Raw genomic sequence first — 22,425 nt, forward strand, 5'->3', positions numbered from 1 at the left:
AGAATGACACTGCAGAGGAGCACACACATGCTGTGACCTATTTATCGTCTGCCAGAATGATACTGGTTAGGTTTGCAGCTGACTCTCTCAGTGTACACTACTATCTGTCTCTAAAATAACTACTCGTGTCAGTGTGACTTTCTATTTGATATTAAAATAAGAATCTGCAATAAAATTCATTTGTGAAATATATTTTGACACATGGAAAAGTACAGCAAGATTTAAAAACTAATAGGAGGCACAATGTTTCTAACATGGAATTAGAAGAGTAAACACAATGGGGTCAATTAACTCACCCTTGGCAAACTATACATTCCCTATACCTATGGCAATCCTGGTGTCAAATACTCAATCCTACCTTTGTCATTAATACAACTTCATAATTGTCAGTTATGTGTCCCAATTTGGGATTCAGAAATTATGATTTACTTATTCTGGTCATTGTACCCACTTTATGCTTTCCCTATCTTTTCACTATCCCATGTGCTACCTCTGCCTTGAAATGTTTCCTGACCAGATATGTTACACCAGTTACACCATTTCTATGGCATTGATCATATGTAAACATTGGTCTCCTATTAGACTGCAAGTTATTTTAGGCCAGGGGTAATAGACTCAATGGACATGAATCTGAGCAAACTCCCAGAGTTAGTGGAGGACAGAGGAGCCTGGTGTGTTACAATCCATGAGGTCACAAAGAGTCGGACACGTCTTGGCAACTGAACAACAGTATCTTATTCATTTTTTATTCCTCCTATAATTTCTACTACAATATCATAGAATTAACAGAAGCTCAATAAATATCTACTAAATGAGTAAAGGCATTATTGAGCAAAGCTTCTAATAGTTTCTAATATACCACATATGTCTTTATTTTACCTCTCCCTTCACTTCAGAGGCAAACATTTTGAGCCCTAAATTATTTAATGTCAGACTTGGTAAGGCAGTAAATACACACATCTAAAAGAAGGAAACATTTTAAATAGGATAAGCACATTAGGCCTATTCTATCTCTAATTTCATCAATCTTACAAAAAGTGTGGATCACAAAAGTTACTATTGAAAAAAGAAGTATATTATTTAAAATGTTTGTGGGGCTTCCCTCGTGGCTCAGTTGTAAAGAATCCGCCTGCCAATAGAGGGGACATGAGTTTGATCCCTGGTCCAGGAAGATTCCACACACCGTGGGACAATTAGGCCCATGCACCACAACTACTCAGCCAGCAGTCTAGAGCCTGTGAGCATCGACAACTGAAGCCCTTGCACCTAGAGCTTGTGCTATGCAGCAAGAAAAGCCACTGCAATTAGAAGCTCAAGCACCCAGCTCACCAACAACTGGAGAAAGCCCGTGTGTAGCAACCCAGCACAGCCAAAAATAAATAAAAAATAAAATAAAATAAAATGTAATATTGTCCAAGTTTATAGCCAATGGATGTTTTTAGTTTTAAAGTTACTTTAAAGCTTTAAAGTAGGTGTGATATAATTTGCTACCTGATGCAAGTATAATTATTAATATCAAAATTAATCTCATACAATTTATTTGCCTTGATAAGACTTTTTTGTTGTTCTTAGTCCTGTTAGCTTAGTCAAAGTATCATAAAAATATGTTAAGTAAATAAGCTTTTAGGAAACCTCTATATATAACCTTATCACCAAGGCATACTGATATTAAATAATATTTAAAAACTCTGAAATGCTAGATTTACTATTTAATGTGACATGAAATAGTGAATTAAAATAGTGACTATTTATTTAATGAAGGGATCATAAAACACTATATAGACTAAAAAAAAAAACACCTCTATTTTAATGTGACATGGAATAGTGAATTAAAATAGTGACTATTTATTTAACGAAGGGATCATAAAACACTATATAGATTAAAAAAAAAACACCTCTATTTTGAAATAGAGATTTACAGGAAGTTATAAAGAACTGTATGGGAAGGTCCTGTGCTGCTTTTATTCCTCCTCTTCCCATACTCACATTGTGTATAACTACAGTACTCTATCAAAACTAAGAAACTGATCCTGGTATAATCCACAGAATTAATTCAGATTTGACCATCTATACACACCTTTATTTGTGTGTGTGTGCGCACACACATGCACATATGCGTAGCTCTCTGCAATTTTATCACATATGTAGGTTTATATAATTATTCATACCAATACGATCAAAATACAGGATTATTCTATCACCATAAAGTTACCCTGCTATCCCTTTATAGCCACATCTACTCCTATCCCCACCAGCTGTAATTGCTGGCAACAACTAGTTTGTTCTCCTTCTCTAGAATTTTATTTCAAGAATGCTATATAAATAGACTTATAATATGTAACCTTTTTGAGGCTAGATTTTTTTTCACTCAGCCTAGTCCCTTGAGCATGTATTAATAATCTATTTATTTTTTATTATTGAGTAGTATTCCATGTTATGGACAAAGGACAGTTTGTTCATTCATTGAAGGACATTTGGGTTATTTCCAGTTTGAGCTATTATGAATAAAGCTGCTATGAAAACGCATGTACAGGTATTTTCATGAACTTAGATTTTTATTTCTTTTGGATAAATGCCTAAAAGCGCAACTGCTGGGTCATGTGTTAAGTGCATTATTAGCTTTAGAGGAAACTGTAAAGTTATTTTCTAGAATGGCTATTCCATGTCACATTCTCACCAGCAATATTGAGTGATTTGGTTTCTTTTCTCCTTGCCAACACTTCTATACTCAATTAAAATTTTAGACATTGTAAGAGATATTTCATAGTATCTCATCATGGTTTTAATTTGCATTTCCCTCAGCCTTCTTCACAGTCCAACTCTCACATCCATACATGACCACTGGAAAAACCAGAGCCTTGACTAGACAGACCTTTGTTGGCAAAGTAATGGCTCTGCTTTTCAATATGCTATCTAGGTGGGTCATAACTTTCCTTCCAAGGAGTAAGCGTCTTTTAATTTCATGGCTGCAATCACCATCTGCAGTGATTTTGGAGCCCAAAAAAATAAAGTCTGACACTGTTTCCCCATCTATTTCCCATGAAGTGATGGGACCAGATGCCATGATCTTCGTTTTCTGAATGTTGAGCTTTAAATCAACTTTTTCACTCTCCTCTTTCACTTTCATCAAGAGGCTTTTTAGTTCCTCTTCACTTTCTGCCATAAGGGTGACGTCATCTGCATATATGAGGTTATTGAGGGTCGCAAAGAGTTGGACACGACTGAGCGACTGAACTGAACTGAATGACTAATGATGCTAAACATTTTTTCTGTGCTTATTTGCCACCTGCATATCTTCTTCAATGAAATTTCTGCTCATGTATTTTGCCCATTTTCTAACTGAACTATTTTTCTGATGTAGAGCTTTGAAAGTTTAAAAAAAAAAATAAATTCTAGATAAAAGCCCTTTGCCAGATATGTATTTTCTCCAGTCTGTAACTTGCCTTTCCATCCTTTTAACAAGGTCTTTCACAGAGGAAAAGTTCTTAATTTTGCTGGGGTCCACTCTATCAGTTTTTCCTTTTATGTATATGCTTTTCAGTCTAAGAATGCGAGGTTACAAAGATTCTCCTTTTTCCCTAAAAGTTTAATAACTTTATCTTTTACAGTTAAAATTATGTTTCATTTTGAGCTAATTTTTATATAAGGTATGAGGTTCAGATCAAAGTCTTTGATACCCAGAACCATCCAGCCTTTGTTGAAAAGGCTAGACTATCTTTCCTCTGCTGTGCATCCTTGTCAAAAACCTTATCACTCTTATCAAGAACCACTTGGGCTGTACAAAACAAATAAATTACAGGGATATGCTGCAAAACACAGGGAATATAGTGAACTTTTTATAATAACTGTAAATGGAATATAAACTTTAAATATTGTGAATCACTATGTTATATACCTGAAACTATATATAATATTGTACATCAACTATATCTCAAAAAAAATACCTTGTTAAACATATTTGTATGGATCTAAATAAATACATACACATATATATTTAGTTTCAAATTTTAATTATGAAATAACTGACATACATCACTGTATAAGTCTCAGGTATACACTATGATGGTCTAATCTATACTTATTGCGAAATGATTACAATAGGTTTAATAATATCCATAGTTTCATATAGATACAATAAAAAGAATAACAATTTTCTCCTTGTGATAAGAACTCTCAAGATTTACTCTCTTAACAAATTTCCTACATATCATAGAGCAGTGTTAAACTTTAACAGTCTTACTTCAACTCCCCTTCTCCCTCCCCTCGATCCCACATCTGATAACCACAAATCTAATCTCTTTCCTATGCATCTGGTTAGTAGCTTTTCTTGTTTATTTTTTGTTTTTTTAGGTTCTACATATAAGAAGATCATACAGTTTTTATCTTTCTCTGGCTTATTTCACTTATCATAACCTCTTTAAGGTCAATTCATGTTGTTCCAAATGGCAGGATTTCAGTTTTTATGGCTGAATAATATCCAATTATATAAATATATATGGGCTTCCCTGGTGGCTCAGAGGTTAAAGCGTCTGCCTCCAATGCAGAAGACCCGGGTTCGATCCCTGGGTCAGGAAGATCCCCTGGAGAAGGCAATGGTAACCCACTCCAGTATTCTTGCCTGGAGAATTCCATGGACAGGGGAGCCTGGCGGGCTACAGTCCATGGGGTCTCAAAGAGTCGGACACGACTGAGCGACTTCACTTCTTCTTCATATGTATATATATAATTTATAATATATAATATTATATGATATATAATATTGTGTTATATATATCTCACAATTTCTTTATCCATTCACCTATTAACAGAAACGTAGGTTATTTCCATGTCTTGGACATGTTTGCATGTATTGTAAATAATGCCACTATGAACAAGGGAGTACAGATATATTTCGGAGTTAGTGTTTTCATTTTCTTTGGAGAGATATATATATATATACACAGGGAGAGAGAGAGAGAGAGACAGAGAGAGAGAGAGAGAGAGAGAGAGAAAGGCTTCCCTGGTGGCTCAGATGGTAAAGCATCCACTTGAAATGCGGGAGACCTGGGTTGGGAAGATCCCCTAGAGGAGGGCATGGCAACCCATTCCAGTATTCTTGCCTGGAGAATCTCCATAGACAGAGGAGCCTGGTGCGCTACAGCCCTTGAGGTCACAAAGAATTGGACATGACTGCACGACTAAACCAGTACACCACATATATATACATATATTTAAACTATAGGTGAAGAGCATTAATTTTGTTCCATTATTTAGGAGAAAATCTACAAGACAACCAAATGAACATTTCTGTAGGATAAGTGAAAATCTAATACAACAGAAGGAACATAGACTTTAGAATAAAAAGAATAAAATAATAGAAGCTGACATATCTTGATTTTTACTGTCATAGGCATATTGTGGTATGTGCGTGCATGTGCATTTTACAGATGATGACAATGAGGTCCAGAGATTTTGTAAGTGGTAGAGTCAGTATGTGAACTTTGGCTCTCTGACTCAAGAGCCCTGCCAGTAGGATTTCTGCGTGCGTGCTAAGTTGCTTCAGTTATGTCTGACTCTTTGCAACCCCATGGACTGTAGCCCAGTAGGCTTCTCTGTCCATGGGATTCTCCATTTACCTTTAAATATTTGGGATTCCCTGATAGTTCAGTTGGTAAAGAATCTGCCTACATTGCAGGAGACCCCAGTTTGATTCTTGGGTCGGGAAGATCTCCTGGAGAAGGGATAGGCTACCCACTCCAGTATTCTTGGGCTTCCCTTGTGGCTCAGCTGGTAAACAATACACCTGCAATGCAGGATCCCTGGGTTGGGAAGATCCCCTGGAGAAGGGAAAGACTACTCACTCCAGTATTCTGGCCTGGAGAATCCATGGACTGTATATTCCATGGTGCCCCAAAGAGTCGGACACAACTGAGTGACTTTCACTTTTCTTTTTTCATACATATTAAAGTATAAACAATTATATATTTTTTAAAGTAAAATGTTAAAAATTGTTAGTTTTGCAGCTGAAAACATGGTTGTTATAATAGTTATCTGTATTTGTCTAAATTTAATCCTCAAAATTAAGTAAAAAATTTAGGAGTACTTTATTATCATACACAATTCACCTCTAAAGGCACACATCATATAATAAAATTAGCTGAAGTTGTTATACAGTTAGGATACTTTCTTTTCTCTAATATTTAATGAAAAAAAAATTAAAATACACAGAAAAGTTGGAAGTATTGAACCAAATATACACAACACCTAGATTCTTCAATTAACATTTTACTATATTTGCTTTATCACATAGCTACTCATCTATTCAACTTACATTTTTATGCATTTCAAGATAAGTCAATATATTTGATTCCCTAAACACATTATTAACTAGCATTAAATATAGATTTCTAATTTTTTAATGGAATTTTACCTATAAAGAAATGCACAAACCTCAAATGTATCATTAGATTAGTTTTGAAGAATGCATCCATCGTGTAACCCAAACCTCTGTCAAAATAGAAAGCATTACTGTCACCACAAAAAGTGCCTTCATGTCCCTTTGAGTCAATCTTCCCCTCTGAGATAACTAGTGTTGCTTCTGTCTTTTTTCCCAACTGTAGATCAGTTTTGCCTATTCTAGAACATCATATAAATGGAATCTTACAATATGCAATTATTTGTATAAGGTTACTTTCAGGCAGCATAATATTTCTGATGCTTATCCAGGTTACTGCATTACTATAGTCCATTTTATATTCCACTGTTTGTTCAGTTGTTGTTTATTTTTACATAATCCATTCTAGTGATGTACTTCTAGGCTTTTACCATAAGGCTATTTTGAATAAAGCTTGAATAAAGTTACTGAATATTTTTATGAACATATGCTTTCATTTGCGGGACATGATAAATTCCAAAGAGAAGAATTTCAGTGTTATCAGACAGACGTATCTTTAGTTTTATTAAAAAATTATCAGATCTTTTTTCAAAGTGACTATAGCATTTTATACTTTGATCAATTTGTATGAAAGTTTTTTTCTTTTTTGTATGAAAGTTTCCGTTGCCCTGTTCACCAAAATTTGCTGCTGTCAAGTCTTTTTCACTTTAACCTAGTGGGTATGTACAGGTATCTCACTGGTTTCAATTTGCATTTCCCTAATGACTCACAATGCTAAGTACCATTTCACGTCCTTATTGGTCATTGGTATATCTTTTCTTGTAAAGTGTTCTACTCAAATCTTTTAGGCATTTTTGATTGGATTGTTTGTCCTTTTACTATTGACTTGTAGGTGTTCTTTATGTAATCTGGACAGCAGTCCTTTGTCACAGATTTTTTGAATATTTTCTATCTGAGATTTACCTATTCATTTTCCTAATGTATCTCTTGATGAGTGGAAGTTTTTAATTTTGATGAAGTCTAATTAATCAATTTTTTTGGTAGTTCTTACTTCTGTCCTCTGAGAAAACTTTATTTACTATCAATTCATGAAGATATTTTGGTGTTCCTTGTTTTAGCTTTTATATTTAACTCTGATATATCCTGAATTAATTTTTATGTACAATGTGATGTAGGAGTCAAAGTATATTTTCCCACATCAGTATTTAGTTGTTCCAGCACAATTTGTTGAAAGACTTTCTTTTCCCATTGAATTGTTTTGGTGCCTTGTCAAAAGTGAAATGGTCATATCAACAGGTGTCATTTACAAGGCTATTTTGTTTCACTGATCTATTGTTGATTCATATGCCAGTATTACAGTGACTTGTTTACTGTTATTTTATAATAAATCTTAAGTTGGGTGATGTTAATTATCCATTATTATTAGCTTTTTAATAGCTTTTGGTGTTTTAGTGGTTGATGTAGAGATTATACATCCTTAACTTCTTAGTCTACATATATTGAATACTGCACCATGTCACATAAAATACAAAAGCGTGCAACTATATGGATCTATTACCCCATCCTTCTGTTCTTTATGCTCCAGTTGTCATGCTAAAACTTAAATGAAAATACTTTATGAGCCCCAGAGTATAGTGTTATAATTCTTACTTTAAATGAGCGTAGACATTTTTCAATTTAAAGGAAAAAGGAATTTCATATTTACTGATATTTATTACTTATAGTATATTTTAATCCTTTCCTGTTCATTTTTTTCAATGTATATCTCTCTTCTTCAAATTGAATAATTTCAATTGATCTATCTTAAAATTCACTGATTCTTTCTTTGGTAATCACAATATGATATAAAAGTCTATCCAGTAGATTTTTTTTTTAATTTTATTTTATTTTTAAACTTTACATAATTGCATTAGTTTTGCCAAATATCAAAATGAATCCGCCACAGGTATACATGTGTTCCCCATCCTGAACCCTCCTCCCTCCTCCCTCCCCATACCATCCCTCTGGGGTAAACTTCCCAGACTTCTGGGTCGTCCCAGTGCACTAGCCCCAAGCATCCAGTATCGTGCATCGAACCTGGACAGGCCTCTCGTTTCATGCATGATATTTTACATGTTTCAATGCCATTCTCCCATTTAGATATTATATTTTTAAATTCTTGACTTTCCAATGTTTAGTAGTTTTTTGCTGAGATTTTCTATCTTTTCATTCATTATTAGCTTATTTTCCTCTATGTCACTGAATATAGTTAATGGCTGATTTGAAATCCTAGTCAGTTAATTATGTCACCTAGTCCAGTTCAAGGCTGGTCTGTATTGACTGTCTACTCTTGAGTATAAGGCATCTTCTCATTTCTTATCCTAAATGCTGTGGATGTTATGTTATGGAGATGCTGGATTCTATTATGCTCCTCTAGAGTATTGATTTTTTTTTTTTTTTTGGTATTGCTTTGTTTTAGTGGGCTTCCCCAATGGCTCAGTAGGTAAAGAATCTGCCTGCAATGCAAGAGACATGGTTTCTATCCCTGGGTCAGGAAGATCCCCTGGAGGAAAGCATGACAACCCACTCTAGTAGTCTTGCCTTAACAAGTAGTTAACTTGGCTGAATTCAAATACTTAAGACTGTTTCCCCTTAGGGTAAGTAGCAGTAATGTCAGTTTAACCTTAGATGAGCTGTTTAAAGTCTATTTCAGGGATAAGCCAGAGATCTGGGAAGAATTTATAAGCAAAAGTTGAGCTCTCTTTCTATCTCTTTTTGAGGGTATCCTCGCACTTCTCAAAGCTAGGGCTGCCTTGATAGCTGTCCACAAGTTTTCAAACCAAAAAGACAACAGATTTTATCAAAGTTTTAGCTTCCCTGCATGGATTAGATTGTACACTGCCCTCAATCTAACAGTCATTTAATAAACACCAAAACAAACAACAACAACAAACAGGGAATTCAACCAGTGCTATTCTCTTCTTTTAATTAAAAAAATAATATATTTTTTTAGATCAGTTTTAAATTGATAGCAAAATTAAGCAGAAAGTACAGAGAATTCCCATGTACTCTCTGCCCCCGACATATGCATGGCTTCTCCACCATCAACATCCTGCCCCAGAGTGGTACATTTTTTTACAATTAATGAACCTGCACTGGCACATCATTATCATAAATCTATAATTTACATTAAGGGTACACTCTCAGTGATGTAGTTCTATGGGTTTTGACAAAATGTATAAAGACACATATTCACCATTATAGTAGCACACAAAATAGTTTCACTGCTCTAAAACCCTCCATGCTCTACCTATTATCCTTCCCTCTTATCCTGGCAACCACTGATTTCTTTACTATCTCCACAGTCTTACCTTTTCCAGAACATCATATAGTTGGAATCATCCAGTGTATGGCCTTTTTAGATTGGCTTTTTTCAAACAGTAATTAGCTGCTGCTGCTGCTGCTGCTGCTAAATCACTTCAGTCATGTCCGACTCTGTGCGACTCCACAGACGGAAGCCCACCAGGCTCCCCCATCCCTGGGATTCTGGCAAGAACACTGGAGTGGGTTGCCATTTCCTTCTCCACAGTAACAGACCTTCTTTCAATTTTTCTTCTTTCAATTTCAATTGAAAGTGAAAAGTGAAAGTGAAGTCGCTCAGTCGTGTCGGACTCCTAGCCACCCCGTGGACTGCAGCCCACCAGGCTCCTCCCTCCATGGGATTTTCCAGGCAAGAGAACTGGAGTAGGGTGCCATTGCCTTCTCCACAGTAACAGACCTTCTTTCAATTTTTTTTTAATGTTTCTTCCATGTGTTTAGACTTGGTCACTCTCCAGTGTTCTCAAGTAGCAATTTTGTCCAGAATTTATAGTTGTTATCTGTGGGAAATCTGATCTAATTAGATCTAATCTGATCAGTCATTAACAGAAGAAAAAGTTTTAAAATACAAATTTGTACACTTAACAGGGATAACCAGACTTCTAGTCACTGTTCAAGACTGACATATCAGAGCTTATCTTAGATCAGGCCTATAATTATTGAATTTTGGGACTGGAATAGATTTTAATGGTCATCTAAAGAAATAATAGGTTTAAAATTAATCATAATTCCCATCACATAAAATGAAATATCATTATTCCATTACTTATGATGTGCAATTTACAAAAGAAGGATGGTTATATTTTAAATATATTTAACAAACCTGTCAAGGCTGTTTCACTTATTGATTTAATTTGTAGAAAAACTTCTCTCTTCAGTGAAGTCCAGTTTTTAAAATGATCATATATTTCATTTTTAATGCTGTTTAGCTCCCTTTTAGTAAAAGCAAGTAATGCAAGAGTCTTAGTCCAGAAATATTTGTATTCCATCAATCTCTGACTGTAAAGTAGTAAAGAAAAAATTAGGATTTAAAAAAATAGCAGGCATAATAACAAATATTTTTTTTAAAAATTTCTTTGAAAAATGGTTTTACAGTAACCATATAATCTACAGTTCAAATGGAGACAATTTTGAAAGTGAAAGGAGGTGCTATCTACATTATGCTGAGATAACATATAAATGGGATATTCCAGAAAGACTGAGGTAATATGATCATCCCAGTTCATTTCCACTGTGTTATTATTTTCAACTATAAATAAAGATAGCTAACTATCCTCTTATAATTAACAGCAAACATTTGAAGAAAATTAAGTCAAAAGTGACTCAGTCACTGAGCCTAAAAGAGAATCTCAAATTTGTAGACAACATTCTCCTGTGCTATGGCCCTATAGGCAGTGTAAAACATGGGGTAATAATAAGTGAAACCTTTTAAGTGACTGATCCAGTGCTTCTGCTTCATCAAATGCCACAACTCAAAGTAACCACATGTGTTTTGCCATCCCAATGATTTTTATTACTTCAGATGTCCTGGCTAACGTTTACCTAACAAATCAAGCAAGATGCAGACAGATCTGAGTGTTATCAGAAAAAGAAGAGGACTGAAGCCATGGCAGTTAATTATTTTGTTAATATTTATCTCTCTAAGTAGACTAAGACCTATTACCCAGAGAGTGTATCTGTCTTGTTCATCACAGTCTCCCTAGCACTTAGCACAGTACCTACCACATAGTATATACTCAACACATACTGATGAATGAATGAATGATTGAAAAAAAATCACTCAGTTGAGGGATAAAGAAGTAAGAAGTAAAGAAGTACTGAGGACAAAATACTGGGCAACACCAGTATTTATGGGAATAAAACAGAGTACAATCTCTCAAAGGAGATGAGATAGGAGCAATCAGTGTGTCAAAAAACAAAAACAAACCAAAAGGATAATGTCTGAAAGGCCAGGGGTAAGAGAATTTAAAGAAAGAGAGTGGTCAGTATTTAAGTCCTCAGATAAAGGCTAAAAAGTCCATTATGTCTGGTATTGAGGAGGCCTTTGGTGATTTCAGCGATATCAGGTAGGAAAAGACTGAGCAGTAAAGCAGAAATGAGGAAATAGTTATGTGGTACCAGCAATCAAGAACCTTGACTGAGGCAACAGGAGAGAAAGAAGAAAATCCACAGTAGAATAGTTTGTTAGGATGGGAGACATCGGAGTGTGTACATAGCTGAGTAGGAGTGCAGTCACAGAGACTAAAACACATGCAAGAGATGTGATCACCTCTTGTGCAAAGAGCTAGAAAGGACAGATGTAAAACAAAGGCTGAAAGATTAGCCTTTGTTAGGAAGAAGGGTGGTGTCATTTTGTGTGGTCAATTACTAAGGTCCATGTGAGTGACCAAAAGCCACAGGGGATCCTCAATCAGCATGCAGACCTCAGAGCTAAGAGAGACGTTGATTTCAAAAAAAAAGAAATCAAAGGAAAGGGTGGGGTGAGGGAGGGATGGATTGGGAGGTTGGGTTAGCAGATGCAAGCTATTACTTTAGAACAGATAAAAATAGCACAGGGAACTATATTCAATATCCTGAGATAAACCATAATGGAAAAGAATACAAAAAAAGAATGTATACATATATATATAGGTAATTGAGTCACTTTCCTTTATAACAGAAATTAACACAACACTGTAAATCACTCAAACCTCATTTAAAAAACAAAAAATCAAAGAAAGAGTCCATATAGATCACTAAATCAAGGGGCCCAATAGTGAGAATCGGGTTTTGAACATAAAGCCAGTAAGTGGTAAGAAAAAGAGACAAGAACTATGAACTAAGTAAAGATTAAGGGACTAATGGGCCCAATGTAAGGTGCTGGGAGCAAGCAATGTACCTGGGGGTCAAGGCCTAGAGAGATATTTAATAGAAGAAAGACTGGATGTGGATGCATGTGCTTCTGCAGGGAAAAGGGCAGGAAACAGAAAATTCAACCTTCTTAAATAAGAGCATTTCCATCACATTTTGTAGAGCCTAGATCTTACATGATCAGTGTGGATAGAAGGATGGCTTTGGTCTAAAAGATGACTACAAAAATTAGGTTTAAAAGTGTGTACTTATTTGTAGATTGAGAAAAATCATTATAAAAACAATTGTAAAAGTTAATAAATCCCATCAATATCACAAAATACCGAAACAGGATATAACTTTTAAGTAACAGCTCTATAATACTTATCGCCTACAATTTTTGGCTACATGCTTTACAAGCACCTTTTCATATGAGAACCACTGTATAATAATACTTTATGCAGAGAGAATATAAAAATTATACAGCTTTTCATCTAGCATGGCCATTAGTTTTATTTTCAGTGGTAATTTAGAAAGATTCTTTTAGCTTTATAGTCCATTATTGGAAATATCATTTAAATATTAAGCATTGTCAAATTTGGAAAAATCCTTACGAAAACCTTTCATATATGATAAATTTTTGGAATTTCAAGTTTTATCAGAAAATGACATCTTAAATTATATTTGAAATGATGAAACTCATAAACCAGTTTATCTCAGATGTCCTGAAATAGTATACCATGATTCTATGCTATATTCAGCAATGTTAGCAGCTTTTGTCAAATCAGCAAGAAACTTAAATCTTTCTCCCCAATGTATTCAAATTTTGAACTCCTCTTCATTGAATGGATTACAAAATAATCCAAGAAATTTTACTGAAAATGTATCTCTTATGACATAATCTAAAAAGAAGTTAAAATTTGTTTCTTCATGACAGAATAATTTCTATTGTTTAAATTGTTCATCTTCATTGCTTTTAGTTCATTAATTTAAAAAATTTCATATACACCCTGATTTTTAATCTTCAATGTCTTGCTTGTGTAATTAAAGCAGTCTAAAATGTCTTTCTAAATGGCAGTTACAATGTATATTCCCAATTTGACTTTCCCTTTCAGATCCTCCAAATGCCAGTGACTATCCCAAAGTAAGATAAGGGAAATCATAACGCAGAGACAGAGTTTTTATAATTTAAATTTATCCTACAATTTAAAACCAACCTACTTTTGCCAGGGGCACTACCAGAAACTTGGTGGCGGGGGGGCTTTGAAACGTAAGTATCATTTGAGTCACAGGAAATATGCCTGTATTGATAACTTTCAATTCTCTTTATGAAATATATAAGGCAAGACACATAGCTGCTGAGAGATAAGTAGCACAAAGAATTTTAAGCAGAATATTGAAGATTTAGAATAGTATGGGGGAAATTGAGGACCTGGTGTTTAACAACCTATATGTAGGTATAAAGATGAGGATTTTAAGGGTAAATAAGCAGCGGTAAAAGTAGCTGGAGTATTGGTAAAGTCCTTTATAAAGAACAATTGAACATAAAAACAAGATGAATTTAGATCCTTACTTTACATCATTCACAAAAGTTAAAATGGATCACTGACTTAAATTTAAGACCTAAAACTCTAAAACCTTTAGAACAAACTCCTGGAAAAAATCTTGTGACCTTTGGTTAAGCAGAGTTCTTAGATACATTACCAAAAGCACAATCCATAAAAGAGAACATTGATTAAATTGTATTCCACTGAAAATAACAACTTTCGTTCTTCAAAAACACACAATTATGAAAATGAAAAGATATGCCACAGTCTGGGAGAAAAATTTGCAAATCATATTTCAAATAACAGACTTGTACCCAGAACATACAAAGAACTCTTACAATCTGATAACAATAAAACCAACCAGTGAAAAAATAGACAAAATATTTTAATATATTTCAGCAAATAACCATACAAATGGTTAATAAACACATGAAAAGATGCCCAACACCATCAGTCATTTTGGAAACACATATCAAAACACAATGAAGTACCATTTCACAGCTTCTAGAATGGCTATTTCTTTGGAAGGAATGATGCTGAAGCTGAAACTCCAGTACTTTGGCCACCTCATGCGAAGAGTTGATTCATTGGAAAAGACTCTGATGCTGGGAGGGATTGGGGGGCAGGAGGAGAAGGGAACGACAGAGGATGAGATGGCTGGATGGCATCACTGACTCGATGGACGTGAGTCTGGGTGAACTCCGGGAGTTGGTGATGGACAGCGAGGCCTGGTGTGCTGTGATTCATGGGGTCACAAGGAGTCGGACATGACTGAGCAACTGAACTGAACTGAACTGAACTGAGAATGACTATTGGCAAGAACAAAGAAAAAGTAGAATCTTCACTTCTGGTAGGAATATAGGTACAGCCACTTTGCAAAATAGTTTGGAGGATTCTTAAAAGTTAAATATCAATTTACTATCAGTTCAGTTCAGTTCAGTCGCTCAGTCATGTCTGACTCTTTGCGACCCCATGAACCAAAGCACGCCGGCCTCCCTGTCCATCACCAACTCCCAGTGTTTACCCAAACTCATGTCCATTGAGTCGGTGATGCCATCTAACCATCTCATCTGCTGTCCTCCCCTTCTCCGCCTGCCTTCAATCTTTCCCAACATCAGGGTCTTTTCAAATGAGTCAGCTCTTCGCATCAGGTGGCCAAAATATCAGAGTTTCAGCTTCAAAATCAGTGTGTCTAGTGAACACCCAGGACTGGGCTCCTTTAGGATGGACTGGTTGGATCTCCTTGCAGTTCAAGGGAGCTCTCAAGAGTCTTCTCCAAAACCACAGTCCAAAAGCATCAATTCTTTGGCGCTCAGCTTTCTTTATACTCCAACTCTCACATCCATACATGACTACTGGAAAAACCATAGCCTTGACTAGACGAACCTTTGTTGACAAACTAATGTCTCTGCTTTTTAATATGCTGTCCAGGTTGGTCATAACTTTCCTTCCAAGGAGTAAGCGTCTCTTAATTTCATGGCTGCAGTCACCATCTGCAGTGATTTTGGAGCCCAAGAAAATAAAGTCTGACACTGTTTCCATTATTTCCCCATCTCTTTCCCATGAAGTGATGGGACTGGATGCCATGATCTTAGTTTTCTGAATGTTGAGCTTCAAGCCAACTTTTTCACTTTCTTCTTTCATTTTCATCAAGAGGCTCTTCAGTTCTTCTTCACTTTCTGCCATAAGGGTGGTGTCATCTGCATATCTGAGGTTATTGAGATTTCTCCCGGCAATCTTGATGCCAGCTTGTGTTTCTTCCAGTCCAGCGTTTCTCATGATGTACTCTGCTTAGAAGTTAAATAAGCAGGGTGACAATATACAGCCTTGACGTACTCCTTTTCCTATTTGGAACCAGTCTGCTGTTCCATGTCCAATTCTAACTGTTGCTTCCTGACCTGCATACAGATTTCTTAAGAGGCAGGTCAGGTGGTCTGGTATTCCCATCTCTTGAAGAATTTTCCACAGTTTATTGTGATCTATACAGTCAAAGGCTTTGGCATAGTCAATAAAGCAGAAATAGATGTTTTTCTGGAACTCTCTTGCTTTTTCAATGATCCAGTGGATGTTGGCAATTTGATCTCTGGTTCCTCTGCCTTTTCTAAAACCAGCTTGAACATCTGGAAGTTCACGGTTCATGTATTGCTGAAGCCTGGCCTGGAGAATTTTGAGCATTACTTCACTAGTGTGTGAGATGAGTGCAATTGTGCGGTAGTTTGAGCATTCTTTGGCATTGCCTTTCTTTGGGATTGGAATGAAAACTGACCTTTTCCAGTCCTGTGGCCACTGCTGAGTTTTCCAAATTTGCTGGCATATTGAGGGCAGCACTTTCACAGCTTCATCTTTCAGGATTTGAAATAGCTCAACCGGAATTCATCACCTCCACTAGCTTTGTTCGTAGTAATACTTCCTAAGGCCCACTTGACTTCACATTCCAGGACATCTGGCTGTAGGTGAGTGATCACACCATTATGATTATCTGGCTCATGAAGATCTTTTTTGTATAGTTCTTCTGTGTATTCTTGCCACCTTTTCTTAATATCTTCTGCTTCTGTTAGGTCCATACCATTTCTGTCCTTTATTGAGCCCATCTTTGCATGAAATGTTCCCTTGGTAGCTCTAATTTTCTTGAAGACATCTCTAGTCTTTCCTATTCTATTGTTTTCCTCTATTTCTTTGCATTGATCGCCGAGGAAGGCTTTCTTATCTCTCCTTGCTATTCTTTGGAACTCTGCATTCAAATGCATATATCTTTCCTTTTCTCCTTTGCTTTTCACTTCTTTTCATAGCTATTTGTCAGGTCTCTTCAGACAGCCATTTTGCTTTTTTGCATTTCTTTTTCTTGGGGATGGTCTTGATCCCTGTCTCCTGTACCATGTCACGAACCTCTGTCCATAGTTCATCAGGGAATCTGTCTATCAGATCTAGGCCCTTAAATCTATTTCTTACTTCCACTGTGTAATGATTAGGGATTTGATTTAGGTCATACCTGAATGGTCTAGTGGTTTTCCCTACTTTCTTCAATTTAAGTTTGAATCTGGCAATAACGAGTTCATGATCTGAGCCACAGTCAGCTCCCGGTCTTGTTTTTGCTGACTGTATAGAGTTTCTTCATCTTTGGCTGCAAAGAATATAATCAATCTGATTTCAGTGTTGACCATCTGGTGATGTCTATGTTTAGAGTCTTCTCATGTTGTTGGAAGAGGGTGTTTGCTATGACCAGTGTGTTCTCTACAACTCAGTAGTTCCGAATTATTGATACTTAGGTATTTACTCAAAAGAAATGAAACATACATCCACACAAAGTATGTGAATGTTTATAGTAACAGTATTCTACCAACAAGCAGAAAGAATCCAAATGTCTCTCAACTAATAAATGCTAACAAATGTCTCTCAACTAATAAAAATAAAATGGGGTAAATTCATACAATGGAATACCATTTAGCAATGAAAAGGAAAAAAATACAGCATAGATGAACATCAAAAATATCAGTGAAAGATATCAGATATAAAAGAACACATATTATAGGATTCCATGTAACTGAATTGTTCAGAAAAATACAAATCTATAAAAACAGGAAGAAGATAAGTAATTGCCTAGGATTGGTGGTAAAGATAGAGACTGACTGCAAATGGCATGAGGGTCTCCTCGGGATACTCAAATATTCTAATACTGGAAGTGGTAATGGTTGCACAACTCAGTAGGTTTACTAAAAATCATTACATTATCCACGTAAAAGGTTGTGGATTTTGTAGTTTGTAATTTATATCTCAAAAGCTATTTAAATATATAAGGTTAGTAACTACAGTATCAAGGGTATAAAACAAAGCAAAGTCAGTAATGGTTGGGAGAATCACAAAAAAAGGTAAATACTAGAAGTTTTAATGTGGCTGAAGAGTTGTGAAAGTGAGAGATTTGGGGAGTTGGCTTGAAAATTTCAGAAATGACAGACTCTGGATTTATTTACAAAGAAGAAAAATTAGAGGATAAGTGTATTTCAAACAATTTACAGAAGATTCACAATAGGAATCCTTTGAAAGTAAGCATTAGTTTAAAATATTTCAAATATAGATTGATTTGGAATATTGGAGTTATACACATGCATGCATGCTGAGTTGCTTCAGTCATATCCAACTCTTTGCAACCCTATGGACCTCAGCCTGCTAGGCTCCTCTATCCATGGGGTTCTCCAAGCAAGAATACTGGAGTGGGCTGCCATTCCCTCTTTACATAAAGTGAAGTATACCTATATTTCACACTGTTTTTTAATATCTATTTTACAGATTTTCAAAAGTTAATTTCCATTCTCAAAAGACACTTTACTCTGAATAGCAGATGTGCTGAGCTAACTGAGGCAAACCACAGCTACTCCTCATCACCCCTTTGCAAGAGACAGGTTGGAAATGATGTCAGGGAAAATACAAAGCATGAAGAACACTTTGTTGCAGGCTAGGTGATTAAACCTGATCGCAATTAACCAAATGAGAGGATAATTTAAGATGAGCAAAGTGACTCAAAGACATAGTTCACTAATCTCTTGAAAGTTCTTTTTGGGCTCCATAGGTAAAGACGATTACATCTGAGTAGCTAAAGCTCAAGCTTCTTTTCCTTACCACCTTAGAGATTATAAGCTCCTTTTCTTTATCCACAGCAAACTCAAAGTTTTATGTTCTAGTAGATACTTTTTAAATAATCAGAAAACTAGTTTAAAATGAGCCTTTAGTAAGGCAACAAAATCACTGAACTCTACAACTTTGGGTTTGATTTTATTTCCACCTGACTGCTTTTTCCCATGCAATGTACCTACTACTAAGAGCATTAATAAAACCAGTAATTACATTTATTCATCAGTCACAAACTTTTATTTACATCGTGTCTAGTTATATGGTTACTTTCAAAATTTCTAGTGTGCTACTTTTTAAAATAAATCAGATTCAATACTCCCAATTTGTGATCTTTTAGCTTTCATAAGGAAATGGCAACCCACTCCGTGTTCTTGCCTGGAGAATTCCGTGGACAAGCCTGATGGGCTACAGTCCATGGGGTTAACAAAAAATCGGACACAACTAAGTGACTTTCACTTTCATATAAAAATCATAGACATTTTGAAAACATTTGAAAAAATAAGCAGTAAAATGATGACAAAATTAGAACACAATAAAAATAGCATTTAAAGATGTATAAGTTTTTTCAAGAATTTAAAATACTACAAATTACATGTAAAATGTAAATAATAAAGACTAGCTGTATCAGTCCATAATGTCCATAGTATTCTGAAGCAGCATTAATTATCTAATTTAGTCCTAGTCTCACCTTTGAAATGTAGTCAATCCTGCCATCCATAATGGCATTTGTGCATTAAAAAAATGGATTTCCCTAGCAGACTTGGGCCAAAGCTATTGTTGGAGCCAAGACTGAATACTGATGGTGCTGACTAAAATGGAGAGTTGAGGTCACCTGGGTGGTATCCTGCTGGTTCAATATAGATTTCTAGGAAAAGGCAGAGATTTCTGATGACAAAAGTTGCCATCTGTTTTGTGAGTAGACTCATTCATTCATTCAAGCATCAGTTTTGTGTAAGGATTTAATGAAACATAGATGGTTAACAGGTTTTCACCAGACACTCCATATAAATTATTAGTCAGATCATTATTTTAACAGAAAAACATTCTTAATAATAACTAGTAGTTTGGAAAAAATAAGAACATTAAAAATGTTCACCTGGCATATTATTTTAGTCAACCTGAACCTGTGTCTTTTTGTAATATTCATTTAACTTATTCCACTTTTCTAAGAGCTAAAAGTTACTCAATTTAAAATTAATCATTCTTTCTGATATGTGCAATATACTTAATTTTTAAAAATACTTTCCATTTTCTTTAGAATGTTGGGTTTTACCTTTAGTTATTGTAAACCCTCCGAAGATTATATAAAAACAGATTTAACACCTTTTATGTTGGAAACTTTGAAATTTAGAAGTCTGTTACTATCCAGTTAGAAAATTTCTCCATTCTATTCTTTTCATGTCACTGAACTATCAGGAGATCACGTACACCAAGAAATACTGGTCAAGAGGAGAATGAATTCATCACTGTGCTTTCATTCTAAATGTCCCTGCAAAATAAGAACAAGGTGTTTGCCTGATTTAAATGTTACTGGAAGGATTTCCCTGGTGGTCCAGTGGTTAAGAATCCACCTACCAATGCAGAGGGCATGGGTTCTTCAATTTCTGATCTGAGAAGATCCCACATTCTTCTGAGAAACTAAGCCTATGCGCCACACACTACTGAGCTCACAACCCACAGCAACTGAAGCCCACACATGCTCTAGAGCCCTTGCTCCACAAAGAGAGAAGCCACTACAATGAGAATCACCCACGCTGCAACAAGGACTCAGCACGTGCCCCTCAGTTCAGTGCAGTTCAGTTTAGTCGCTCAGTTGTGTCCAACTCTTTGCAACCCCATGAATTGCAGCACGCCAGGCCTCCCTGTCCATCACCAACTCCCGGAGTTCACTCAAACTCGCGTCCACCGACTCACTCGAGTTGGTGATGCCATCCAGCCATCTCATCCTCTGTCGTCCCCTTCTCCTCCTGCCCCCAATCCCTCCCAGCATCAGAGTCTTTTCCAATGAGTCAACTCTTCGCATGAGGTGGCCAAAGGACTGGAGTTTCAGCTTTAGCATCATTCCTTCCAAAGAAATCCCAGAGCTTATTTTCAGAATGGACTGGTTGGATCTCCTTGCAGTCCAAGGGCCTCTTAAGAGTCTTCTCCAACACCACAGTTCAAAAGCATCAATTCTTCGGCTCTCAGCTTTCTTCACAGTCCAACTCTCACATCCATACATGACCACTGGAAAGACCATAGCCTTGACTAGACGAACCTTTGTTGGCAAAGTAATGGCTCTGCTTTTCAATACACTATCTAGGTTGGTCATAACTTTCCTTCCAAGGAGTAAGCGTCTTTTAATTTCATGGCTGCAATCACCATCTGCAGTGATTTTGGAGCCCCCAAAAATAGAGTCTGACACGGTTTCCACTGTTTCCCCATCTATTTCCCGTGAAGTGATGGGACCAGATGCCATGATCTTAGTTTTCTGAATGTTGAGCTTTAAGCCAACTTTTTCACTCTCCTCTTTCACTTTCATCAAGAGGCTTTTTAGTTCAGCCCCCCAAAAAATACTACTGGTGAAAATATTCAGTTGACATAATAGCTTAAAAAAAAGTGTTTACATGTTTTAACAACACTGTAATATTAAGCTATATAAAAACAGAAACTATATTATTAAAATGTGTTTGAATGTTTCTAAACTTAGTATTAAATGAGTGTACCTTTTCAATACTATAACTTTCCATTTTTTAAGGTAATCTTACCTGAAGATTTGTGATTGTTTTTGTTTAATTTTTAACTCATGTTGCAACTGACTCAATTCTTTCTGTACCCTCTGAAATTCATCTTGGTAACTTTTTAACTTCATGCTTGCATCTTGAATCCTAAAAATATAAATAAATAACAACTATTATAAATCTAAATATGTCCTCATCAGTACTTTATAAAACTTTAGAACCTTTTTTTTTCATTGCAGCACTACTTAAAATAGCCAGGACATGGAATATTACTCAGTCATAAAAAAGAACAAAATAATGCCATTTGCATCAACATGGATGGACCTAGAAATTTCCATACTGAGTGAAGTCAGACACAGAAAGACAAATATCATATGATATCACTTATATGTGGAATGTAAAAAAAAGGGTATAAATGAACTTAGTTACAGAACAGAAGTAGAGTCATAGATATAGAAGATAAACAGTTACCAGGGAATGAGGAGGGGGAGAAATAAATTGGGAGATTGGGATTAACATATACACAGTACTATATAAAGAATATTGGGTTGGCCAAAACATTCGTTTAGGTTTTTCCATATCATCTTAAGGAAAAACCTGAATGAACTTTTTGGCCATCTCAGTAAATAACTAATAAGAACCTAATAAGAATCTGTGTACAGCACAGGGACTTCTACTCAATACTCTTAATGTTTATACTGGAAAATAATATTTTAAAATGAGTTCAGTTCAGATTAGTTGCGCAGTCGTGTCCGACTCTTTGCGACCCCATGAATCACAGCACACCAGGCCTCCCTGTCCATCACCAACTCCAGGAGTTCACTCAAACTCATGTCCATCGAGTCGGTGATGCCATCCAGCCATCTCACCCTCTGTTGTCCCCTTCTCCTCCTGCCCCCAATCCCTCCCAGCATCAGGGTCTTTTCCAATGAGTCCACTATTCACATGAGGTGGCCAAAGTACTGGAGTTTCA

The 22,425-nt window shown here is 35.9% G+C and overlaps 1 protein-coding gene and 1 non-coding gene across 4 annotated transcripts in view; one reads left to right on the forward strand and one right to left on the reverse strand.

Moving 5' to 3' along the window:
* LEKR1 (leucine, glutamate and lysine rich 1) overlaps positions 1 to 22,425 on the reverse strand; it is a 214,155-nt gene that overhangs the window by 128,680 nt on the left and 63,050 nt on the right. For all 3 annotated transcript variants that reach the window (XM_059888819.1, XM_024995787.2, XM_010801455.4), the window contains 2 exons: positions 21,480 to 21,599; positions 10,554 to 10,729 (listed from right to left, as the gene is read on the reverse strand). In XM_059888819.1, coding sequence (XP_059744802.1) covers positions 10,554 to 10,729; positions 21,480 to 21,599 — 296 coding nt within the window. The remainder of the gene's footprint in view (positions 1 to 10,553; positions 10,730 to 21,479; positions 21,600 to 22,425) is intronic.
* On the forward strand, positions 4,503 to 4,575 carry TRNAW-CCA (transfer RNA tryptophan (anticodon CCA)). The gene has a single exon. It is a non-coding gene; the product is annotated as a tRNA-Trp (tRNA).

This window comes from Bos taurus, chromosome 1 (assembly GCF_002263795.3).
Source record: "Bos taurus isolate L1 Dominette 01449 registration number 42190680 breed Hereford chromosome 1, ARS-UCD2.0, whole genome shotgun sequence".
NCBI lineage: Eukaryota > Metazoa > Chordata > Mammalia > Artiodactyla > Bovidae > Bos > Bos taurus.